We start from the raw sequence: 19,719 nt of genomic DNA, 5'->3' as shown, positions 1-19,719 counted from the left end.
TTGAATAGTTAATTCATTTGATTCATGGTAGCCTAGAGGATAAGACTAGAACTTTGAGAAGCTGACATATTTGGAAGTCCAAATAAAGTCGATTGTCTTAATTTCCTGGTCAGTGAGGGTTTGGGGCAGGGCAGGGGGGTGGAGGAAAGGACTTCCCCCCAGTGGCTCGTCCTTTTCCTACTCACATTCTGCCCAGGAGAACAAAGTACAGATTGGTGGCTATGCCTCCAGGAGGTTGCTCCCTGCAGGCTGATGAGGGATGGGAGTGCATGACTCCTCATAGCCTGGCATGCCACTGCTACAGCATGAGGCTTTGAAGTCCTGAGACCATCAGGCAGCAAAGCCAGTAGGACATAGAGTTACTGGAAGAAATAATGTTGTGTTCTTCAGTTACCATCTGGCTCTCAGTTCTGGCATACAAATGTGACTACAATGCGGCACCAGTTCAAGTATCAAGATCAAAGCCCTTTACCACTAAGGAAGCAGAAGGTTAGAGTCTACATCCCAGTGAGGGACTGCCTGTGGAGACCAAACTCCACTTCCCAACCCACAGACATGCCAGGGGAAAAGATTTATGGGTGAGGACTCGATGGTTATGGAGGGTGGGATGGGGATGAGTGAAAGGCAGAGTCCGAGGTGATGGAGGCTTCAGGGGCTCAGCTATGGGCGATGGTCTCTGCTTCCTTCTGGTCCTGCTCCTGATAACTTGTAAGTCATTCCTGGGATGGCCTGGCTCCTCCAGGACTAAGCAGGTGAAGGGGCCTCATTCACCCATGAGTGTGGGTCACCAGCAACGTGTTAGTTTATATAGCATACACTCAGAATAGGGAAAATACATGGGAGGTTTTTCTCTACCAGAATCATCACTCCAAAGATGAAATAGAATCTTTTGTACTGAGTGTATCACAAGTGCAAAGAACTCTAGATGTTAGCAGACAAAACCTTATCTGATCTACAGAAGAGGCAGCTGGTTGTAAAGGAAGGAGCCTGTGATTTGAGGCCAAGCGGGTTTGTGATGCAGCCTCAGCTCTGCAATTACTAGCTGTGAGCCTTAATGCTCAGCCTGTTTCCTCATCTGCAAAAATGGGATGCATGTACAAGTATTTCAAAGAGTTATCTAATGAGCTAATGAACACATGCAGAGCACTAGGCACAGAGGAGACACTCAACAAATGTTAGTTTCTTTCTTTCGGTTGGAGGCAGGTAGGGATATACTGACTCTCAAGTGGCCAAGTCCAGCACAATTGTGCTTTGAGAAGCTGTAAAGGTGCATGCCGGGACAGCAGGCAGAGCACTCACTGGGGGGAGGGAGTCTGAGATCCCTTTCTTGCCAGGGGTTGGGTCTGTCTTCTGTGTCCCTTGGAACTCAGAGGACAGCTGGGGACAGGGAAAGGGGAGAGGGAGTGTGGGCCTGAAGATCATGTTGTGGCTTTGTGGACTCTAAGAGCAGCAGTGCTTTTATCTGTTTGGAACATTGGGATTCCATATAAAATTTGTTTGAAAAAGGATTCTGTGGCTAATACAAACAAATCAAAATCTGAAGACTGCACAGATAAACAATCCAGAAGGCCACTTTTAACACAAAGACTATACTATAAAACAAAACTCTGTCATTGATTAAGAGAGCAATTGGCTACGTGATCTCCATCCATGGACAAAATTCTTCAGGGAGAGGGTAGGGTGGGAAATAACACTGCTCTTTACTAGTGAGAGAAATCAGGGGCACTCAATTATAGACTCAAAACTGTCTTGATGAAGGATAGTGGAAGGAGACAAGCAGTCTGGGGAGACTTGCATAAGACATGTGATGCTGTTTTCCTGATTGTACCACCCAGTGCTAATCAAGAAGGGTTCTCTTGGGCTCTCCCAAGTACACAGGGATGGGCATTTTAGAGAGAGCTCTCTGGGGGCCCAGTACATCTTTGTGCAAATATAGAACATTTCCCCAATACCCTAAATGCAGAAATGCGAGCTGTTTGCAGGTGGTTTCATGGCTCTTACCTTCTTCAGCTCTTCCTGGACACTCTGGCTATTCTCTTCGGAGGACAGGCTCTCCTTCTGGTTCTCAGATTCTGTCTTGGGTTCAGACTCCTGATCCTCCCCCGAAGAAGTCTCCTTTTCACTCATTTTCCTTGCTAACTCGTACAACCTGTTTCTCAGTTTTTTCTCCGTGGTTTCTGTAGGGGTCCGGGGATGTCGAGCCTCATTGCTGATGTCAGTCTCTGATAAATCACCCGACATCTAAATGAAAGCCAGAGTCATACGATAAGGACCCCTCTGTTACAGTCTTGTTACTTCTTGTTCCCTGTAATCCTGGAGTAAAAGAACAGATAGTCCAGGAGAGTAGCAGCTCTCCTATCTGATCTGCTTTCTCAACAGATGGACTTTTACATTTTACTTTCTCAAATGCATGCATTTTAACACCTTGTTAAAGGGTTCAGGTGCGTAAGCATCTGTACTCAGAAAACTGTTTGTATTCAATTCAGTTATTTTCATTCACATAATACTTACTGAATTCCCACCATGGGCAGCCCTATGCTGGTGCTGAGGAAATCTGGCTGGCCCCAGACCTGGCCAGCCATCCTAGTGGAGGGGACACATTAGAACTTTAGGTCTTGACTTTTCGTGTTGGTTAAGTGCAGAGAAGATCATGTGTGTGGGTGGGGGGTGGGGGGAGGAGGTCTGACAGCCATAAATGGGCACTTAATGGGAGGGGTAGGGGATCAGAAAAGGCTTCTGTGCAGAAGTGATGTTTGAGTTGAGATTCAAAGTGTAACAGTCACTCAGCTAAAAGGGAGAGTGGAAAGAACAGTATTCTAGGCAAAAGGCAGAGATTTTGAGAATGTGCAAGGTCTTTGCACATATGTAAGGAATAATGTATGGCATTCCCTTCATAATTACAGTTCTAGCTTAGTAATTACATCTCCTGCTCTTACTATCCATTTGGTGAGTATCTCCTAAGCTCCTTCTAAGAGTAAGGCCCTGACCAGCCCCAAGGAACTCCAGGAAGACATGGGGATTGTGAGTGTTTATTCTTGGCCTTCAGCTGGACAGATGTATACTGAAATGTTCATATGTACTTAATACGACACACCATCAGGGTCCACTGGACCCAGTTTTAGTTTTTGAGTTTCCTCTTGGAGTTGTTCTATCTATTTGCAGGGCTTGATATGTCATAGATTTTATTCTCTTGGAGGGCTTCCAAAAAACAAAGAGAAAATTTACTTATTTTTTAAATGGAAAAAAACTCTTTATATTTTGCAATTACCATACGGGTACATTGGAAATTTGCATAAATCTAAGATACATCATAGGATCTTTGTGATATTATTTTTCCTGTCTTTTGAGACATTTTGCTATTTCATCATCCTGGAAATTATTTTTCATCCTTACTCACCAATTATTCCCAATTATGCTAAAAGAGACAAAATGAATAAACAGAAGAATGGAATTGCCTAGATGGATGGATGATTCAATAGGGAAATACATCACCATTTTGAATTTGCTTTTAGCTTTCACTGTACACAGCAGAGAATTCAAATTTTTTCATAATAGCAAAGAGAAGAAAACTGACAGAAAATAACATTTCACAATTATTAGATGACTCAGAAGATGAATTCAAAGAGGAGAGCAGATCTAGATTCTAATGATGGTGACATTGATTGTATTAGTGAAATCCCAGACTAAGAATCTTCAGGTGACAGTGTCCTAGGTGAATATTCTCAAACTCAAGAATCGATGAGTAAATGTTATCAACGATATTCATAAGGATAAAAAAGAAATATGGTATTTCATCCTGTCAGTCATTCAACCAGAAGGGCTTATCACACAACATTTTGCAACAAGGACCTGGACTATCCTGTTTAAGATGTGTGACAGTTTCTTTCATCCTTTATGTTTGTGCATCAAATGTACTTGACATGATTTGCAATTAAATAAATTCTAAAGGCAGATGTCTAGACAAAGGTGATTAGAAGGAAATAGATGATATAGAAATAAAAAAAATTTTTTTTAAATCATTGAAAGAAAAATAATCCATTGGACATGACTATTTTTCCTGGTCCTGAGTAACAATCAGTGATGGGAGCCTCGTGAGAAGTGACCAGTGCTCCCAGAGTGCTTGAGAAGGAGGAATTCCTTTGCTTGGGATACGGGAATGGTCCTTGGGAAGAACGGGCTCTAAACAGATTCTCGAAAGATGAGGCACATTTTAATACATAGTCATGGGGACGGGAATTCTTTTTTTTTTTTTTTTTTTGACCGGTAAGGGGATCACAACCCTCGGCATGGCGTTGTTTGCACCATGCTCAGCCAGTTAGCGCACCAGCCACCCCTATATAGGATCCTAACCCGCAGCCTCAATCACTCTCCCGAGTGAGCCAGGGGGCTGGCCCGGGACAGGCATTCTTGATGAGGAAGCAGCAAGACCAGGTAAGACCCAGTGTACATGAAACTACTCGGCATAGTTAGAGGAATAAGGTCTAGAACTAGAGAGAGTGGGAAACTTGAGGGTATGGACAAAACAGACCCGGGTCAGACTGCAGAGGGTTAAACATCAGCCTAAGGAAGAAGAGGAGCTTTATCTATCAAATAGTTTTTCTGCTTTTGCTGTGGTATGTACTAAATTAGCCGGGAAGTCAACAAGTGGCTACAAACTCATACCTGGTGACCTTCCTTTACCATTGCTACTCAATAGATTTAACGCCTTGAAGTGTCAATTCATTTTAACTCTGCTTTGCTTTTCTTTAGCTTTGGCCTAATTATTCCTTGGACATACAGACTGTGAAACACTATTTTACAAGGCTAATGTAGTTCATCCAAAAGCTGAAGCCTGCTTAACACGATCAGTCCAAGTTTCACGTCTATTTATTTATCACATGAGAACTTGTGAAGAATTAATTCATTGTGATTCAGTCCACATTCAGCAAACATGTATCGAGTACCTACTATGTGCTGAGCCCTGTGTTGGCCATGGGGGTTCAAAGGTGAGAGTGATACCTCTCCTGCTGTAGTGGAGCTCACAGTGTGGTGCAGAGAGGAACACTGTAACATGCTGGGCAACAAATATACACATGAGGATTTGATGAGACTCAGAGGAGGGGCCCTCACATGGTTGGTTGAGGTGGATGTTGTCAGGAGGGAAAATTATAATAGGTGATGCCTGAGCAAATCTTAAAGCACGGAATTCTAAAGATTATCAAGACATATCTCAAGTTTTACAAAGTACTTCCAAAAGTTCATGAAAAAATATAATTGATAGATACTACAAATATTTCCATGAACTTTTTAAAGTACCCTCGTATTTGAGTGGCAAGAATAGCGTTAATGATAAATGATGGTTCTAGAGTCCACAGTAGACTCAAATCATGTGCACACAGATCTGATGCCCAGGAGATGAGAGACCATGAGCATTAATTGGAAGCATCTTTATCAAAAGCCACCAGAGCTTCAAAAATAACTTTGTGATATTTGGCCATATTATATTTATTAAGCAGATTAGCAAATACTTAACACCTCCAGAGAAAAAGAGGAATGTGTTTTCAGTCTGCAAAGTGTTAATTAATCCCTGCCTTGTTATAAACTCACACATTTTTCCCCCCATGAACTGATTTTAGTGTCAATCTCCACAACAGCTGAGACAATAAATGCTAAACAGAGGTCTGTGGATGGGCCTCTGTAGACCCCTGATATTGCTCACAAACTTTGGTATGCACGCACATTTTTCTAGGGTGAGGGTTACTGATTTTTATCAGGTTTTCACAGGGGATCCACACCTCCAAAGACCTAAGAAACACTGAGAAGAGTGAATCTACTTCCTAGTAAGACAACAGTAGATAGGTACTTGTTACTTGAATGGGGAATGGAAAACTTCCAGTTGAATTCAGAGGAAGGGGAGTGAGGTTGGTTTTTAGAGCCTGCTGGGAACTCAGCATTTAGAGAAGGTAAGGTGCTGGTGCATCTCCAGCCTGAAGTATATGCTCTTCTGCTTCAAAGGGACCTTGAACATCAAAACAACTTCACCCAAACACTACGCATACCTAGTTTGGCAGACAGTGACTCAAACAGATCAGCAAGAAGATTACAAACTCAGTAGAGAATTCTGAGAAATGTTTGTGACTTGGAAAAAAAACACACAAACATCATATAACAGAATTCCTTATGGGCAAGTTGGATAATTAGGAGCAATATGTGCATCTGAGCCTAAAGCATTTTAAGTAATCTGTTGAAAATCAGAATTGCTTGCCCACTTCCACCTTATAAATTGATATTTGCATGTGTAATGGGACATTATTTTGAAAATAAGAAAGCAATGTTTTTCTTTTCCCACTAAAACTGCATTCTCTTGTATCTTTGTTTCCTTAGGCTAAGCCCTTTGCCCTGAGAAGGAGAATGTAGATCTGGAACCAAAAGGTCTTTGATCAGTCCACTCTACAACCTCTTTAGGGTGACAACAGTCTCAAAAGCCAGATTCTGTGACAAGAGAGAGGGGTTTCTAGAGACTAATCCGTTCAAAAGCTGGACTTTGCTTGTTCCTCAATTGGAATTAAGGGAGCAGAAGCCTCACAGGAGGCCTGTGGTCTCTGACCCTCTACCACCTAATAATGTAGGGTAGCCACATCAGAGTCCCATCAGCCCAGATGAGGGGCTTCAGAGGGAGGCTGGAGGGGACTCCAGGTCTCCCCAGACTCCTGTGTGGCACAGAGAGCATCCAGAAGCAGGGACAAAGAAGATGGTTAATGGTGCTGGAAAGTGAACTTCCCAGAGCCTCTTTATGGTGGTCCTGAAGGATCTGTCCTGGGGCTGCACAGCCAGGGCCAAGGAGCTGATGAAAGTGAGAGCCACGGTGGGCCTGAGGAAGAGCTACGGGGTCTGACCGAGCAGACAGGAAACAGAGCACAAATTCCCAGGCCTGAGCCATGGAAGTGACTTGATGAACAGAGTCTCCATCATTGGAGAGGCCTGCAAGGACCCAGAGGATGCCGCTCAGCTCTGAGATATCTTGCAGCCAGGAGGATTCTAGAGGCTCCCCGACATGCTCCCCACGATGGTGAAGCTGGAGAAATGGGGGTGGGGTGGGTGTGGATAGTTGATTATTTACCTTAAAAAGACAGTTTTGAAAGAAAAGAAAATTGTTCAAATCACAAGAGGCTAAGTGTTCCTTAGACTTGCTAGTTTACAATTCTGGCTCTTCAGAGTGGGGAAGACTGATGAGAAAGTTTAAGGCAGTTACAGAAGAATAAAAAGTCAGCTTTTCCTTGCACACTTAAATTTAGCATGTGGAAGTTGGAGACCCTGGCTAAATAAGAATGTATATTTTTAAACAGCTAATGACTGAATACACCTTAAGATAAGCTTGTACAGTTTTTCAAACAAGAGCTTTCTAATATATTTTCAATGGTCTGCAAGTTCTTTATAACAGTCTTTAAATTTTGGTTTTAATTTCATTGACCACATTAAAAAAGGCACATTCTGGGTTATCAGGGTAGCTGCCTCACAGTGGGGTGTTGCCACATGATCTCTATTCCTATGTTTGCATTTATATTTATGGTGGTGCTAAAATTTTTTCATATTGCCAGTATTTACATTTTAATGCAGCCTTTCCCAATCTGGAGGTCCTTTGAAAAATTTTTGAGTTATTTATGAATTCTCAAGCTTGAGAAACATAGGGATAGAAGTAAATGGTGCGCTGGTTGGTTAGCTCACTTTGTTAGAGTGAGGTGCTGGTAACATCAAGGTCCAGGGTTTGATCCCTATATTGGCCAGGTGCAAAAAAAATAAAATAAAAAGTAAATGGAGGTGATGGGAATGTGAGAGGTGGAGGAAGGTTCTGGAGATTTCCCATTGCTGAGCACACTGTGTGGGCATCCACTGTACTGGGCACTGTACACATGGAGTCTCATTCAAGCATCCCAGCAGTTCCTCTGTATCCGTGAGGACTGAGGTTGAGCAGGCTGTCCAAGGTCACGTGACTAGTGAATGGCTGAGCTAAAGACGGCCTGACCCTGAAGGCCCAGCTCTTTTCATCATACCGAGACAAGCCTGGATGCTCCAAGTTAAACTGTGCTCATTAAAAGGAAAACAGACAGTAGAACCACAAAGCAGGGAGAGAACCTGAGAGGTAAAGGGTTTAACCTCTTTTTCCCAAAGGGGAATGTTTAAAGGAGTGAGAAGATAATTTTCCTAGAAATCTTTCTGGATATGGATGCTCTCAGATTTCCTTACAAGACTGTCCTTACCTTCAGTCATCCAAGTGATCTGTGCACCCTGAAATCCTGCCTGCTTTAATTTAAAACAATTTTTCTCCTATTCAGCCTTATCATGTTCCTCACAAAAATTTTCCACATATGAAGGCCGCCATGACAACACCTTTTAGGTTAAACAACCCCAGTCTGAGAAACACTTTTTCACAAAGGCTGTCTTTCATATTCTAGGTCAAGGTTTCTCCACCTTTTCACAAAGAGCCCAGCTACAGGATTGATTTCAATAGCTCCATGTCAACCTTCGCTGAATATGTCCTAGTGTCCCGGTGGCTCCTCCCATGCCTGTGGATGAGAGATACTGAACCTGACCTTCAAATCAAAGTTTCTGCAGCTGGCTTTAGATTATATTTCAATGGACTTCTGAGAAAAGCTTGATTTATGGGTTAAATAACTCTACGGGCACTCTCTGTGGCCCAGGGGTGCAGTTTTACTTGCAGGATGCCGGGCACAGCCATCCTGAAGCTGAGGAGAGCGGGATGAGTGTGGGGCGGGCTGCCTCTGCTGCTGACATGTTTCCCTCGGAGGACTCGGAACACATCTGTCTCTGGTGCCTTCAGGTAGAGGTCTGTCTTCTCTGAACATTGTTTAATCAACCTAAAACTAGTTTTATTCACCTGTTGTACCCTGCTGAAGAAGGCATTCCTTTTCCTCATAACTGGTGAGGTAAGAACAGCCCACCACACGCAATACAAACCAAACCCTTGGTCAGCTTAGTGCAGTGGAAGTGGGAAGAATCTCGAACCTTACAGTAATTGAATATTACAATATGCTTCTCAGGGCCTCAAGGAGAAAGAACCCTGTCATATGGGAGGACCTGAGTTTGGTCAGCAGAACTGCACAGAGGGTAGATATGGGGACAACTACCTGAGGGTAAACTCAGTGAAGGACATTATGGAATTGTAGCACCAGGATGTCATCTGGAAGGCTTATTTTTAGCTTTTATAATTATAGACTAGTTGTGTCCGTATGGATTCTATGCTGTTTTCTGAGCCCTTCATATTATAAAATTGATTTAAAAACCAAAACAAATCCTTAATCTAATCTGGGGCACATCTCCTACTCCAAGAACCAAAAACTCCTCTGGCTTATGGGCTCTGTCCCTCTTCTTTGTGTTTTTCCCTTTGTAGTCTCCTATCCAACAGAATTAAACTGTGCCATTTATTGAAAGGGCAACCACTTATTCCCCAGAATTATGGCAATCTTGTACAAAATATCTGAAAAATTGCTAGCCTGGGCTTTTCCAGTCAATGTTTACATGAGGAACAGGCAGATTTGAAACACAATTATTTTCATACTGACCACAGTTGGTGGAGAAATCTGTTAGGGATAAAGCAGCATTAACAGTGGATTTCATGTTTGCTTTTTCTTTGACTCTGGACTGTAATTAGTCTGGATAGACTAAATTACATGATGCATGGATTTTGGTGGTTATTTAGAACCTGCATTTTCATGCCAGTCTGAGAGTTGGAATCAGCAGGAGGGTTTCCTGACAATCATGTGCTGACATTCAGGGCAGGGGTGGAGAGACTGAAGTGTGTTCCAGATCCCCTTCTTTTCATTGGTCCCTAATGGCTAGTTATCCATTTTGAGTGAGTTGGGTTTGGATCCCTGTCATGAAGAGCTTAAGATTTTCTTTAACGAACTTGACGTAGTTTTATTGCTACATATAAGTAAAGGCTTTAATTGATAGTTAGCCCTGCCATTTAATATCTGCTCAAAAGAAGACCCAAAAGAACTTGACCACTGAAACACTAAAGTAATCATTTTTGGTGGATAATCCTTAATATCCAACAGACTACTGGTTAAAAATCCTATACAGAGATGCTCCCTGGGCTCCCAAAACTCCCTGACATTGAATGGAAAACTGTTGTGTTTATGCATGTTTTTTTCCTCCCTGGGGAGGAGACCTAGAGTATATATTAGGTTCTCAAAATGGCCTATGACACAAAAATGTTTATGAAGCACTGTTATTCAGCAAGTGCCTCATTTTCCATACCTGTTGTCTACATCTTTATCTTGGAAGGCATGCCCAGTAATTCTTATGCTCAAGAGAATCACTCGACAGACACTTGATTAGGATTTTTCTTTTGCAGGGAGGTCTCTGGTCACACCTGCTCTAAACTGGTTCCAGGTTATTCTTTGTAATTGCTTAGGCTGCTGAGAAAGGGGGAGCAAGGGGCACGGGGAGGCGGCAGCCTTGCCTCAGTTAGAGCAGCTCCGCTTCCAGCTATATTATTATCTGTTTTCTCTTTAGATTTCATGTAAGGAAATGTTCCATGCCTAACTTGAAAATCAATGGTGGAGAATTGAGGGGAATTATCACTCTTTGGCCTGTGTATTAAAGGAAATTCAAATACAATTCTGAATAGATTATAAGGCCTTGCTTGGGGATATTCTCTTGGCATACTTCAACATTCGCAGGCGGGTGTCACTATGACCCCCAACTCAGCTTACTGCCAACATGCATGGTCTCAAAAGCACTTGTCAGAGAGCATCCCCTTGAATTCAGAGCTACACAACACTCATGAAACAGGGCTTGGGGAGGCAGCTGTCTACCCAAGCTTAATCCTAGAGCAACCTAGACCAGCAGAAGTCAGTATATTTTGGCCCCTGACTTGACTGAACTGTGCCTGATGTAATGCATTGGTCAACACTGAGTGACATTATGAGAAGCAGCCCCCAAAGCCTGTGTTCACTGGAAGCAGCATGTAGCAGAGGACACTGTATTATATTTCCTTTCCACAATGAACCACAGCATGAATTTCTCTCTGATCCCAGTTCCAAGAGCAGCATCCTTTAAGGAATGGGTTTATTGTTATATGAACGCTTCCATGACTCAGAAAACTGCTCATGTCACCCTCTTTCTATTGTCTTCTAGAAACTCAGAGCTGAAGTTTTGGTATCTCTAGCCTATGATTAGAACCTCATTGCATCTACTTCACGAACTAATGTTACTCCTGGCTTCATCTTGTCTTTTCCACCCTGGTTCTTCCTTTGTCCTACTTTTTTCATCTATTATATTTTTATTTTATTTTCTTCTGTTTATATTTATGTAAACCACTTTAAATTATTTCTGGAGCAAGGCATAAACATCTTAAATAAAGGAATATTTATAGATTGTTAGTTATAAAGAATTGGTAGTTTTCAACATGGCAAGATTCTTAACACATTTTTAAAGAATAATTAGGAGCTAGAATGCTAGACAGTAGCAAATTTACTCCAAGAAAACAAGTTTCACTAATGAGTGCAACAAAAAATGTAACATTGGAGGAAACTAAAATAGCAGCCTCCTGCAACCGTGAAGTCTCAATCTATGAAAAGTTAATCAGCAGGTTTCCATTTTAAAATGGCATCTGGCAAACATCTCTTATACAATCTCTCCAAATTTTCCACCAAAATTGTGTGGGAAGATACAGAAAAAGATAAAAACTCACAAAACTAAAAAGTAATAGAAGTCAGCTTGTTGCTCGTAAGTGAATTGGAAATTTTTCATTAAATACAAGGCTCATGGAAACGGACTGAAAAATTCATGTGGAGAGCCATCCACTGTCTCTCTCTTCTACGTAGTCAGAATAATTGTTGATCCCTACCCCCTTCCCTAGTATTCTACGCACCTCAAACCTTGGTCCAGAAGTGTAAGACAAACGCTCGCCATAAAACAAAATAAAACAAGCGTTAAACAAACAGAAAACACAACAGCTGAGCCTTCTATAAGCCCTATTCCCCATCCCCCTCAGGTACCTCCCATTTTATAGCAACTTAGAAAATGTATCTACCCCCAAATATTTAGTAGGTACAGGGAAGAACTAGCCGTGGCACCATGTCGCATCCTGGGAAGTCTAGTCATTAAATGTAAGTCCCAGGGGCAAAGACTACAAAAACCACATAAAGTGTACAATGGTGGTGTTGTTTTCTATCCATTCATTCATTCATTGCGTATTTAATACTGTGAGTAGGTTCTTTGCTGTCTGTTCAAAGAAACATAGAGCAAGGCAATAAGAGTAGGAAAAGTCTTTTACCTTAAGCCAGAAGAACAGAAATGATTCAAGTATGCTAGATATTGGCAAACAACAGGACGGGGATAGCATTATCCTCATTCTAGAACTACTAACAGAAAAAGTAACATACTGCAAAACAACAACAACAACAACAACAACAAACTGTAGAAAAATACTGTAAAAATACTGCAGAACAAAGGAAACAAAAGTTAGCCTGAAGGTGTCACGTGAGTTTTACTAACAACCAGGACACAATGTCTGATAGCAGTTTTGCATTCTAGTTGGGGAGTAATAACACAGAGTTCCAATGAAGAGGTGTAAGAAGCTATAAGAAATATAAGCACTCAAACTAAAAGACTATAAAATAAGAAGAAATGGGAAGATTGGTAAGACAAAAGATGCAGAAAACCTGACAACACAGCAGCAGTATTAGTCCTGCATCTGAAGACAGTAACATCAGAATTAATATTAGGAAATAAAATAAGTGATTTGGAGGACATACTTTGGAAAGTTTCGTAGAAGACTGAGGAAAAGATCAAAGTGGGAAAACAATAAGAGAGAATGATAGACATGGAAGATATAGGATACAGATTCAACGTATAAATTATGGGTGGTCTGAAAGAAGTAATAATCAAAATGATAGAGGAAAATGCTTCTGATTTGAAAAAAATACCTGATTGTGCAGAAAAGAGCTCACTATATCAGTTACAACAGTACAAAATAAGTAAACACCTGCCATTCTGGCAAAATGTTTGCTTTTTAAATATACAATAAATCCAACAAACATCTAGAAGAGAAAAACATTATAAACAAAGGAAAAATTAGGCTGTCTTCAGGCATCTCTCCAATATCAAATGCCAAAAGTCAGTGGAGTATCCCCCGAAGAGTACTGGAGCAAAAGAGATTCTAACCCACGCATTTTATCCTATCTATGGCCATCAGGGGATTGGATTTAGGAGGACAGAAGAGTGTGCTGAGTAGCTGATGGTTACAGATACACAGAAGCTCAATGTGCAAAGTTATGTGTTAAGTGGGATTTGAGGCCAGGGATAAAGGTAGAGAATGTGGGAAAGGATTTCTGCTCCCAGCTGGCTTTATCTGATAATCATGGCTAGTGAGGTGAAGCATCTAGCAGGGAGTGAAATAGCAGAGACATACTCTTGCATCTCCTAGGACAATTCCCACACCAGACTCCAAAGAGATAGATAGAAATCAGGAAAACCATAGGTCAATGAAGACAACAGTAAATAAGGGTGAGAAATGAAGAATGGCAGATATAAAGGTAAATAAACACGAGCTTCAAGAGTCTGGACCTTGTCTGTCTTGTTAATGCCCAGAACAATGCACACATACACAAACAGTTTTGTCTCCAGTGAACCCAGAATACGTATTCTTGTCAAACACACATGAAACATTTACAAAAATTGACCATTTGTTAGATCAGAAAGGAAATCTCAACAAATTCCTAACAATAGTAGTCACATAAGTCATATTCATTGTTCATAATGCATAATAAAAATTAGCAACAAAAACAACAAACAAAACAAAAAAACCAAAGCAAAATGTTATACAGCTCTCTAATTAACTCTTAATTTGATTAAAATGAGAATTACACTGAAAATGATAAATTACTTAGTAAAGTTTGACAATCAGCACACCGCATTTCAAAGCCTGTGGGATGCAAACAAAAATGCATTTGGGTGAAAATTCACTAGCTATATTAGAAATATATATATGAAATATTTTATATATTAGAACATATAGAAAAATATATATGAAAACAAGAGAGCAGAAGGAAGATAATATAGAAGCAGAAGTTAATGGACTAGGAAACAAAATAATCTCTGAGATTAAAGAATAAAACTAAAAGCTGGTTCTTTGAAAGCACCAGTAAAATACCAAGACTGATAAATCTAATCAAGAAAAAAAAGGAAGAATGAGAGAGAGTGAGAATGAGAGCAATAGAATGAGAAAACAAAATTTAACATTATAAACTAGAAAGGATACATAGCTATATTGCAAAGAAAAAAATTGTTTAAATATGAGAACATTAGGTATGATATTATGCCAATGAATTTGAAATCTATATGAAATAAACAATTTCCTATAAAAACACAAATTAAGTGGATTAAGAAGAATTGCAAAATCTAAATAGTTTAATAATCAAGGAAGAAATCTATTTAAAAAATCAAAGAATCTCCCTTATAAAGAGGCAGTAGGCCTGGACAACTTTATTGGTGAATTCTTTCAAACTTTCAGAAAATTATTATGTCATAAAAAGAGTTATAGAAAATAACACAAAATAGAGAATCCTTGCAAAGTCATTAGTATTACCTGATACCAAACTGAACAAGATAGCATAATAGTGAAAATAAGCAAATGGAATCCAGTTTTTATAGAAAAGAATCATAATCAAGTAAAATTTACGTGACAAATGAAAAGATGATTCAAAATTCAGAAATCTGTCAATGGGATTTACAACCCCAAAAGATTATAGAAGAAAAACCGTATGATGATCCCAATAGATGTCAAAAAGCAGTTGATAAAATAAAACTCACATTTCTGATTTAAATTGTTTAGAAAGCCAGGAGTAGATGCTTCCTTATTTTGATAATATCTACTAAACTTAGAGCAAACATCATACTTAATATTGAAACACTGGAAGTAGATCACTAAGGGTAGCAGCAAGACAAAGACAGGATGCCAGATGTCAATACTATTTCACAGTGAAGTGTAGTTGTTGCCAACGCAATATGACGAGAAAGAGAAGTAAGTATATATAATGCAAAGGAAAAGACAAAGTGCTATTACTTGTAGACAATATGATTATCTACCTGGAATAGCTAAGAGGATCACCTGAAAGATTACTAGAATTAATAAGAGAATTCATTAGGGTACTATGTTATAAAATATAAACATAAAATCAATAGGGTTCTATACACGAGCAAAAACCAATTAGGACATATGATAGATAAAAAAGATCTCATTCTCAATATGAATCAAATGTATAAGATAGTTAAAAATTACTTGACAAAAAAAGTATGAGGCTTTGAAAAAAATCTAAAAATCTTTACTGAAAGTAAATAAATCTTAAATGGGAAGGCTCAATATTATAAAGGTATAAATTATCCCCAGATATATACATATATTTGGTGCAATTCCAATCAAAACTTAAAAAGATCATTTTGTAACCTGAAGAGCAAATTTTAAAACATCATTTCTATGAAAAGCCAAGACATTTTTATAAAATGCTATCATCATCCACAAAAACAACAAAGTGAAGACCATTCACTGGATAGCAACATATATTATAAAGTTATTATAACTAAAACAAAGTAGTATTTGTACTGAAATGGGACTTCTAGATCAATGGACTAAAATAGAAAGTTAAAAAAAATAAATAAATAACCAACAAAAAAACCCCACAGGCTTATGGAAATAAAAGAAGGTTAACATATATTAAAGGTGGCATCTGAAACTAGCAGATAAATAATGGATTATTCACTAATGGTTTTGTGACAGATATTTAATTTGAAAAAAATAAAGTTAAAGCTTACCTGATATCATCCAGAAAAGTAATAAAAATATGGGCTAGGGGCCGGCCTGTGGCTCACTCGGGAGAGTGTGGTGCTGATAACACCAAGGCCATGGGTTCGGATCCCATATAGGGATGGCCGGTTGCTCACTGGGTGAGCGTGGTGCTGACAACTCCAAGTCAAGGGTTAAGATCCCCTTACCGGTCATCTTTTAAAAAAGAAGAAGAAGAAAAAAAAAAATATATATATATATATGGGCTGAAGGGCTAAATGAAAAATATAAAACTAGAAAACACCCGGAAAAAGTTGGAAAAATTCCTATAACCTTGGGGATTTAAGGCCTTCTTAAACAAGGCACAAAATATAAAAACAATAAAGAAAATAATTGACAGATTATTATTAACAAAATTTTGGCATATAAAACATACTTAAAGGTAAGGCAAAAGTGACAGACAAGGAGAAAGAATATCTTCATGTGTAACTATCAAAGAATTAAAACCTATAATGTAATTACATAATAAAACTAATTCCTAAATATCAACAAGAAAAAAGACAAGTAGTCTAATTAAAATAATAGACAAAAAATACAAATGTGTCTTTCACAGAAGAAAAAAATGCAAATAGCCTTAAACATAGGAAAACATGTTCAGTCTCAGTAGTAATTATGAAAATGTTAACTAAAAAGAATTATTTTTTCTCACATAAAATTGGCAAAAATTTAACAGACTGACAACACTATTGTTGACAACATGAGAGAACATACTCATACCCTGTTATAGCTGTGTAAATTGCTATGATGTTTGGAAGCTTAATTTGGCAAGTCTACTTTAAAAATTAAAGATCCATATATGTCTCAAGTTAGCAATTCCACTTGTATAAAGAGGTTTGCAGAATGATATTCTCTGTGGTATTTTTTACAAAATCAAAACATTATAAAAGTCTTTAAATATCCACCATTATGAAACAGTGGTGAACCAAGGAGATCAGAGGGGGAGAAGGCACTGAAATCCCCTGGTCCAGTGTGGAAAAGAGTATGTTATCACTAGCATTGCTTAGAACTGTCTGTGCATGGTGCAAAGTGATAATAAAAAGGCTGACTTTCATTGGATTTATTATTGTCTTAAAATTCTCTACAGTCAACACACCCCTTATTGCCTGCACCCTGGTTGAACTGCTCCCACCTCCAGGCTCCTGCTTTGTATATCTTTTGTAGATCTGTGCGCACTGACACCTTTATTACTTACTGTTAAGACAAAGCAGCGGAAGAATATGGAGAGCATGATGCTAATTTTGCTAAAACAGACACATTACTGAGCTATGTTTCTAAATGTGCTATAGGTATATGAATGCACAAAGATCTGCATGGATTCACACCAAACATGCTTTTAGTCATTTTGTTGGAGATGATGGGGATTTAGGGTTGTGGTCAAGGGGAACTGCATTTCATGTTGTAATATTTTTCACATTATATTCATTTATTTTCTTTATATTCAAAAGTAAGTAAACAATTTAAATATATATAATTTAATTTTTTTGGAGAACTGCCCTAGTAAACTAAAGGTGGAGGGGAGCGGGTTTGGAAGGGGAGGGGGCCCTCATTTTGATGTCTCTGGAAGCGCAGCACCATCCCCACCTAGTGGGGAAGAGAGGATACTGCCATCTGCTCAAAGTCACTCCCAGGATGTCAGTGGCAACACTGGTCCAGAGCCTTTCGGCTGGTCCTTGCCTTCTCTTTACTGTGCCTTGCAAAGATTAACACCAGAAGACAACTTTCAAGCCACTTCAGAATAAATAGGAAGCTTCAGGCACCTAGTTATAGTGGAGACGTGGCATTTTATACATGCAAGTGAATTATGCAGACAACTCTCAAGAACATCCCTTCAGGCAAGTCGCTCTAAGTCTTTGGACAGCAGTCTCCACTTGAGCCAGATAATAATGATTCAAAATGGAACCAAACTTTTTATTTTTACTCTATGATCAATAGCAACCCCATGAGGCAGATTTTTAATGTTCTGTTTTACAAAGAAGAAATGAGAGCTTGGAACAAATAAAAGACTGGTTTTAGGCAATATATAAGCAGGTCAAGTGAGATGGATGCTCAGTTCTGTGACTTGAGGGCCTCTGAGTCCACAGATATCTTCACGGAGGCCTCAGGATCAGGGATCTGGCTGATGCATTCATATAAGATATTGTAGCAGACACCGGTGAAGTCCCAGCCCGTTATCCCCTGGTGTGTGAATTTCCCACAGCTGTGGGGGACAGTTTCTGGCCCGCTGATAGGTTTCCACCTCAAACCTAGGTCTCTCTCTTCTTCTCTGAGGGATTTCTTAGGCACCACACACACAAACATGGCTGTGTATGGAATTAATGCCCGCCCTGGGTGGGGGATAACCCTCTATCAGTGGGAGATAGGAGACCATGGATAAATGCTCCCTGTCCTCTGGTGGAAGAATTCTGAGCTGTGTCCCACATGGTTTCACAGAGTTCCCTGGTGGGGCTGAGCCCCAGTTGCTCATAGCTTACCTTAATTGGCATTTCTTACTTTCCTGACCCATCCTTGGGCTTCCTGGGATCTCCTTCCACATTAACTATCTACATCCAATTCCTTGACTCGGGCCCTGCTTTTTTGGTGGAACCTAAACTAAGAGTGCAGGGCATGGTAGCTGGGTACTGTAGAGCTACAATGACATTCAGGAAGTCATTTCTCCTGTGGTTTCTCCAGGAGTGTAAAAAGTCAAGTGGATAATAATGTGACCAATGACTATGTGCCTATTGAAGGCAATGGCAACATTACTAGACTTTCCACAAGACTCTCAGTTTCAAATATTGTAATCCATTGCTTATATGAGGTCGTTTAAATTTTTTGAAAGGGATCCTAGCCAGAAAAACAGCCATCTTTGCGGTAACTAAGACCAAGCAGAACATTTCAGCCAGCTATTAACTTGGAAACTGATAATCATCCCTGAGGTTAGCAGAGGAATTGAGAGCCTGACCATACGGCTGAGACTGCCCAGAGATGAAATCACCTCTCTTGTGCTGATTTACTTCAGAGGTTGTGCACCTGCAGTTAAGGACTGAAACTAAGTTTCTTGTTTTTCTTACTTTTCTAATCAGCTGCAAACAAGAGGAGATATAGGAAAGGCAAGGCAACCTAGTTGATTATGAGCTCTCCCTCTTACTTAAAGGAAAATTGCATCCACGTAGAAATCCAAGTCAGGTATTTTTATGATGTTTGACTGAGGTTATTATCCTTGAGCTCTCCCTAGGAGATAAGGACTCTAACCCTGAGGTAACATCAGGGGCTTGAAGCTGACCACAGACTCAGTGACACTTAAGTTCCAAATCCATCATGGGACCCTAACATCTGACTCAGACCATCTGCTGCTCTCAGCCTCCCCCTTTTTTTCAGAACAAAGACCTTACCTCATCTTCCTGCCTCTTCCCCTTTAGAAACCCCAGAACAGGCATCAGAAGGTGGGATGATTTTAGCCTGGTCATCCCCCAGATGCCCTTTATCTGAATAAACCTTCCAATCCTTGCACCAGCTTCTGGACTTTCGAGTCATTTGTTTAATGTGAGAGGGTGAGCCAAGCCTAGTCTGCCAGTAATATTTTCAGGCCACACGTGTCACTTTGAATTTAGAAAATACTATCATGGGTAGACCAGAGTGGGCTCCACAAGGTTTGGTATTGAATCCACAGTGATGTGCAGGGCTTCACCTGAAGAGGTGGGGTCTAGGGCAGGGGCAAAGGCGGAGATGAGGGCAGGGGAAAGGATGCAGCACAGTGAAAGGTGTAGAGCTGGGAATGAGCAGGGTGTATTTAGAGAATATAAAAGTTAACCTGGTTGGAGTCCACGAACTATCTGAAATTGTAAGCAAAAGTGTGTGTGTGCGTGTGCATATGTGTGTACAGGTGCATTTTT

At 40.0% G+C, this 19,719-nt stretch overlaps 1 protein-coding gene across 1 annotated transcript in view; it reads right to left on the bottom strand.

Moving 5' to 3' along the window:
* Window positions 1-19,719, bottom strand: part of MYRIP (myosin VIIA and Rab interacting protein) — a 353,617-nt gene that overhangs the window by 41,147 nt on the left and 292,751 nt on the right. Inside the window, exon 11 of the mRNA XM_063114747.1 lies at window positions 2,002-2,241. Within this exon, the coding sequence (XP_062970817.1) occupies window positions 2,002-2,241 (240 nt within the window). The remainder of the gene's footprint in view (window positions 1-2,001; window positions 2,242-19,719) is intronic.

This window comes from Cynocephalus volans, chromosome 11, assembly GCF_027409185.1.
Source record: "Cynocephalus volans isolate mCynVol1 chromosome 11, mCynVol1.pri, whole genome shotgun sequence".
NCBI classification, from domain to species: Eukaryota; Metazoa; Chordata; class Mammalia; order Dermoptera; family Cynocephalidae; genus Cynocephalus; species Cynocephalus volans.
Note: the sequence above shows the minus strand (reverse complement) of the source record. Positions and strands in the feature narration are given on the sequence as shown.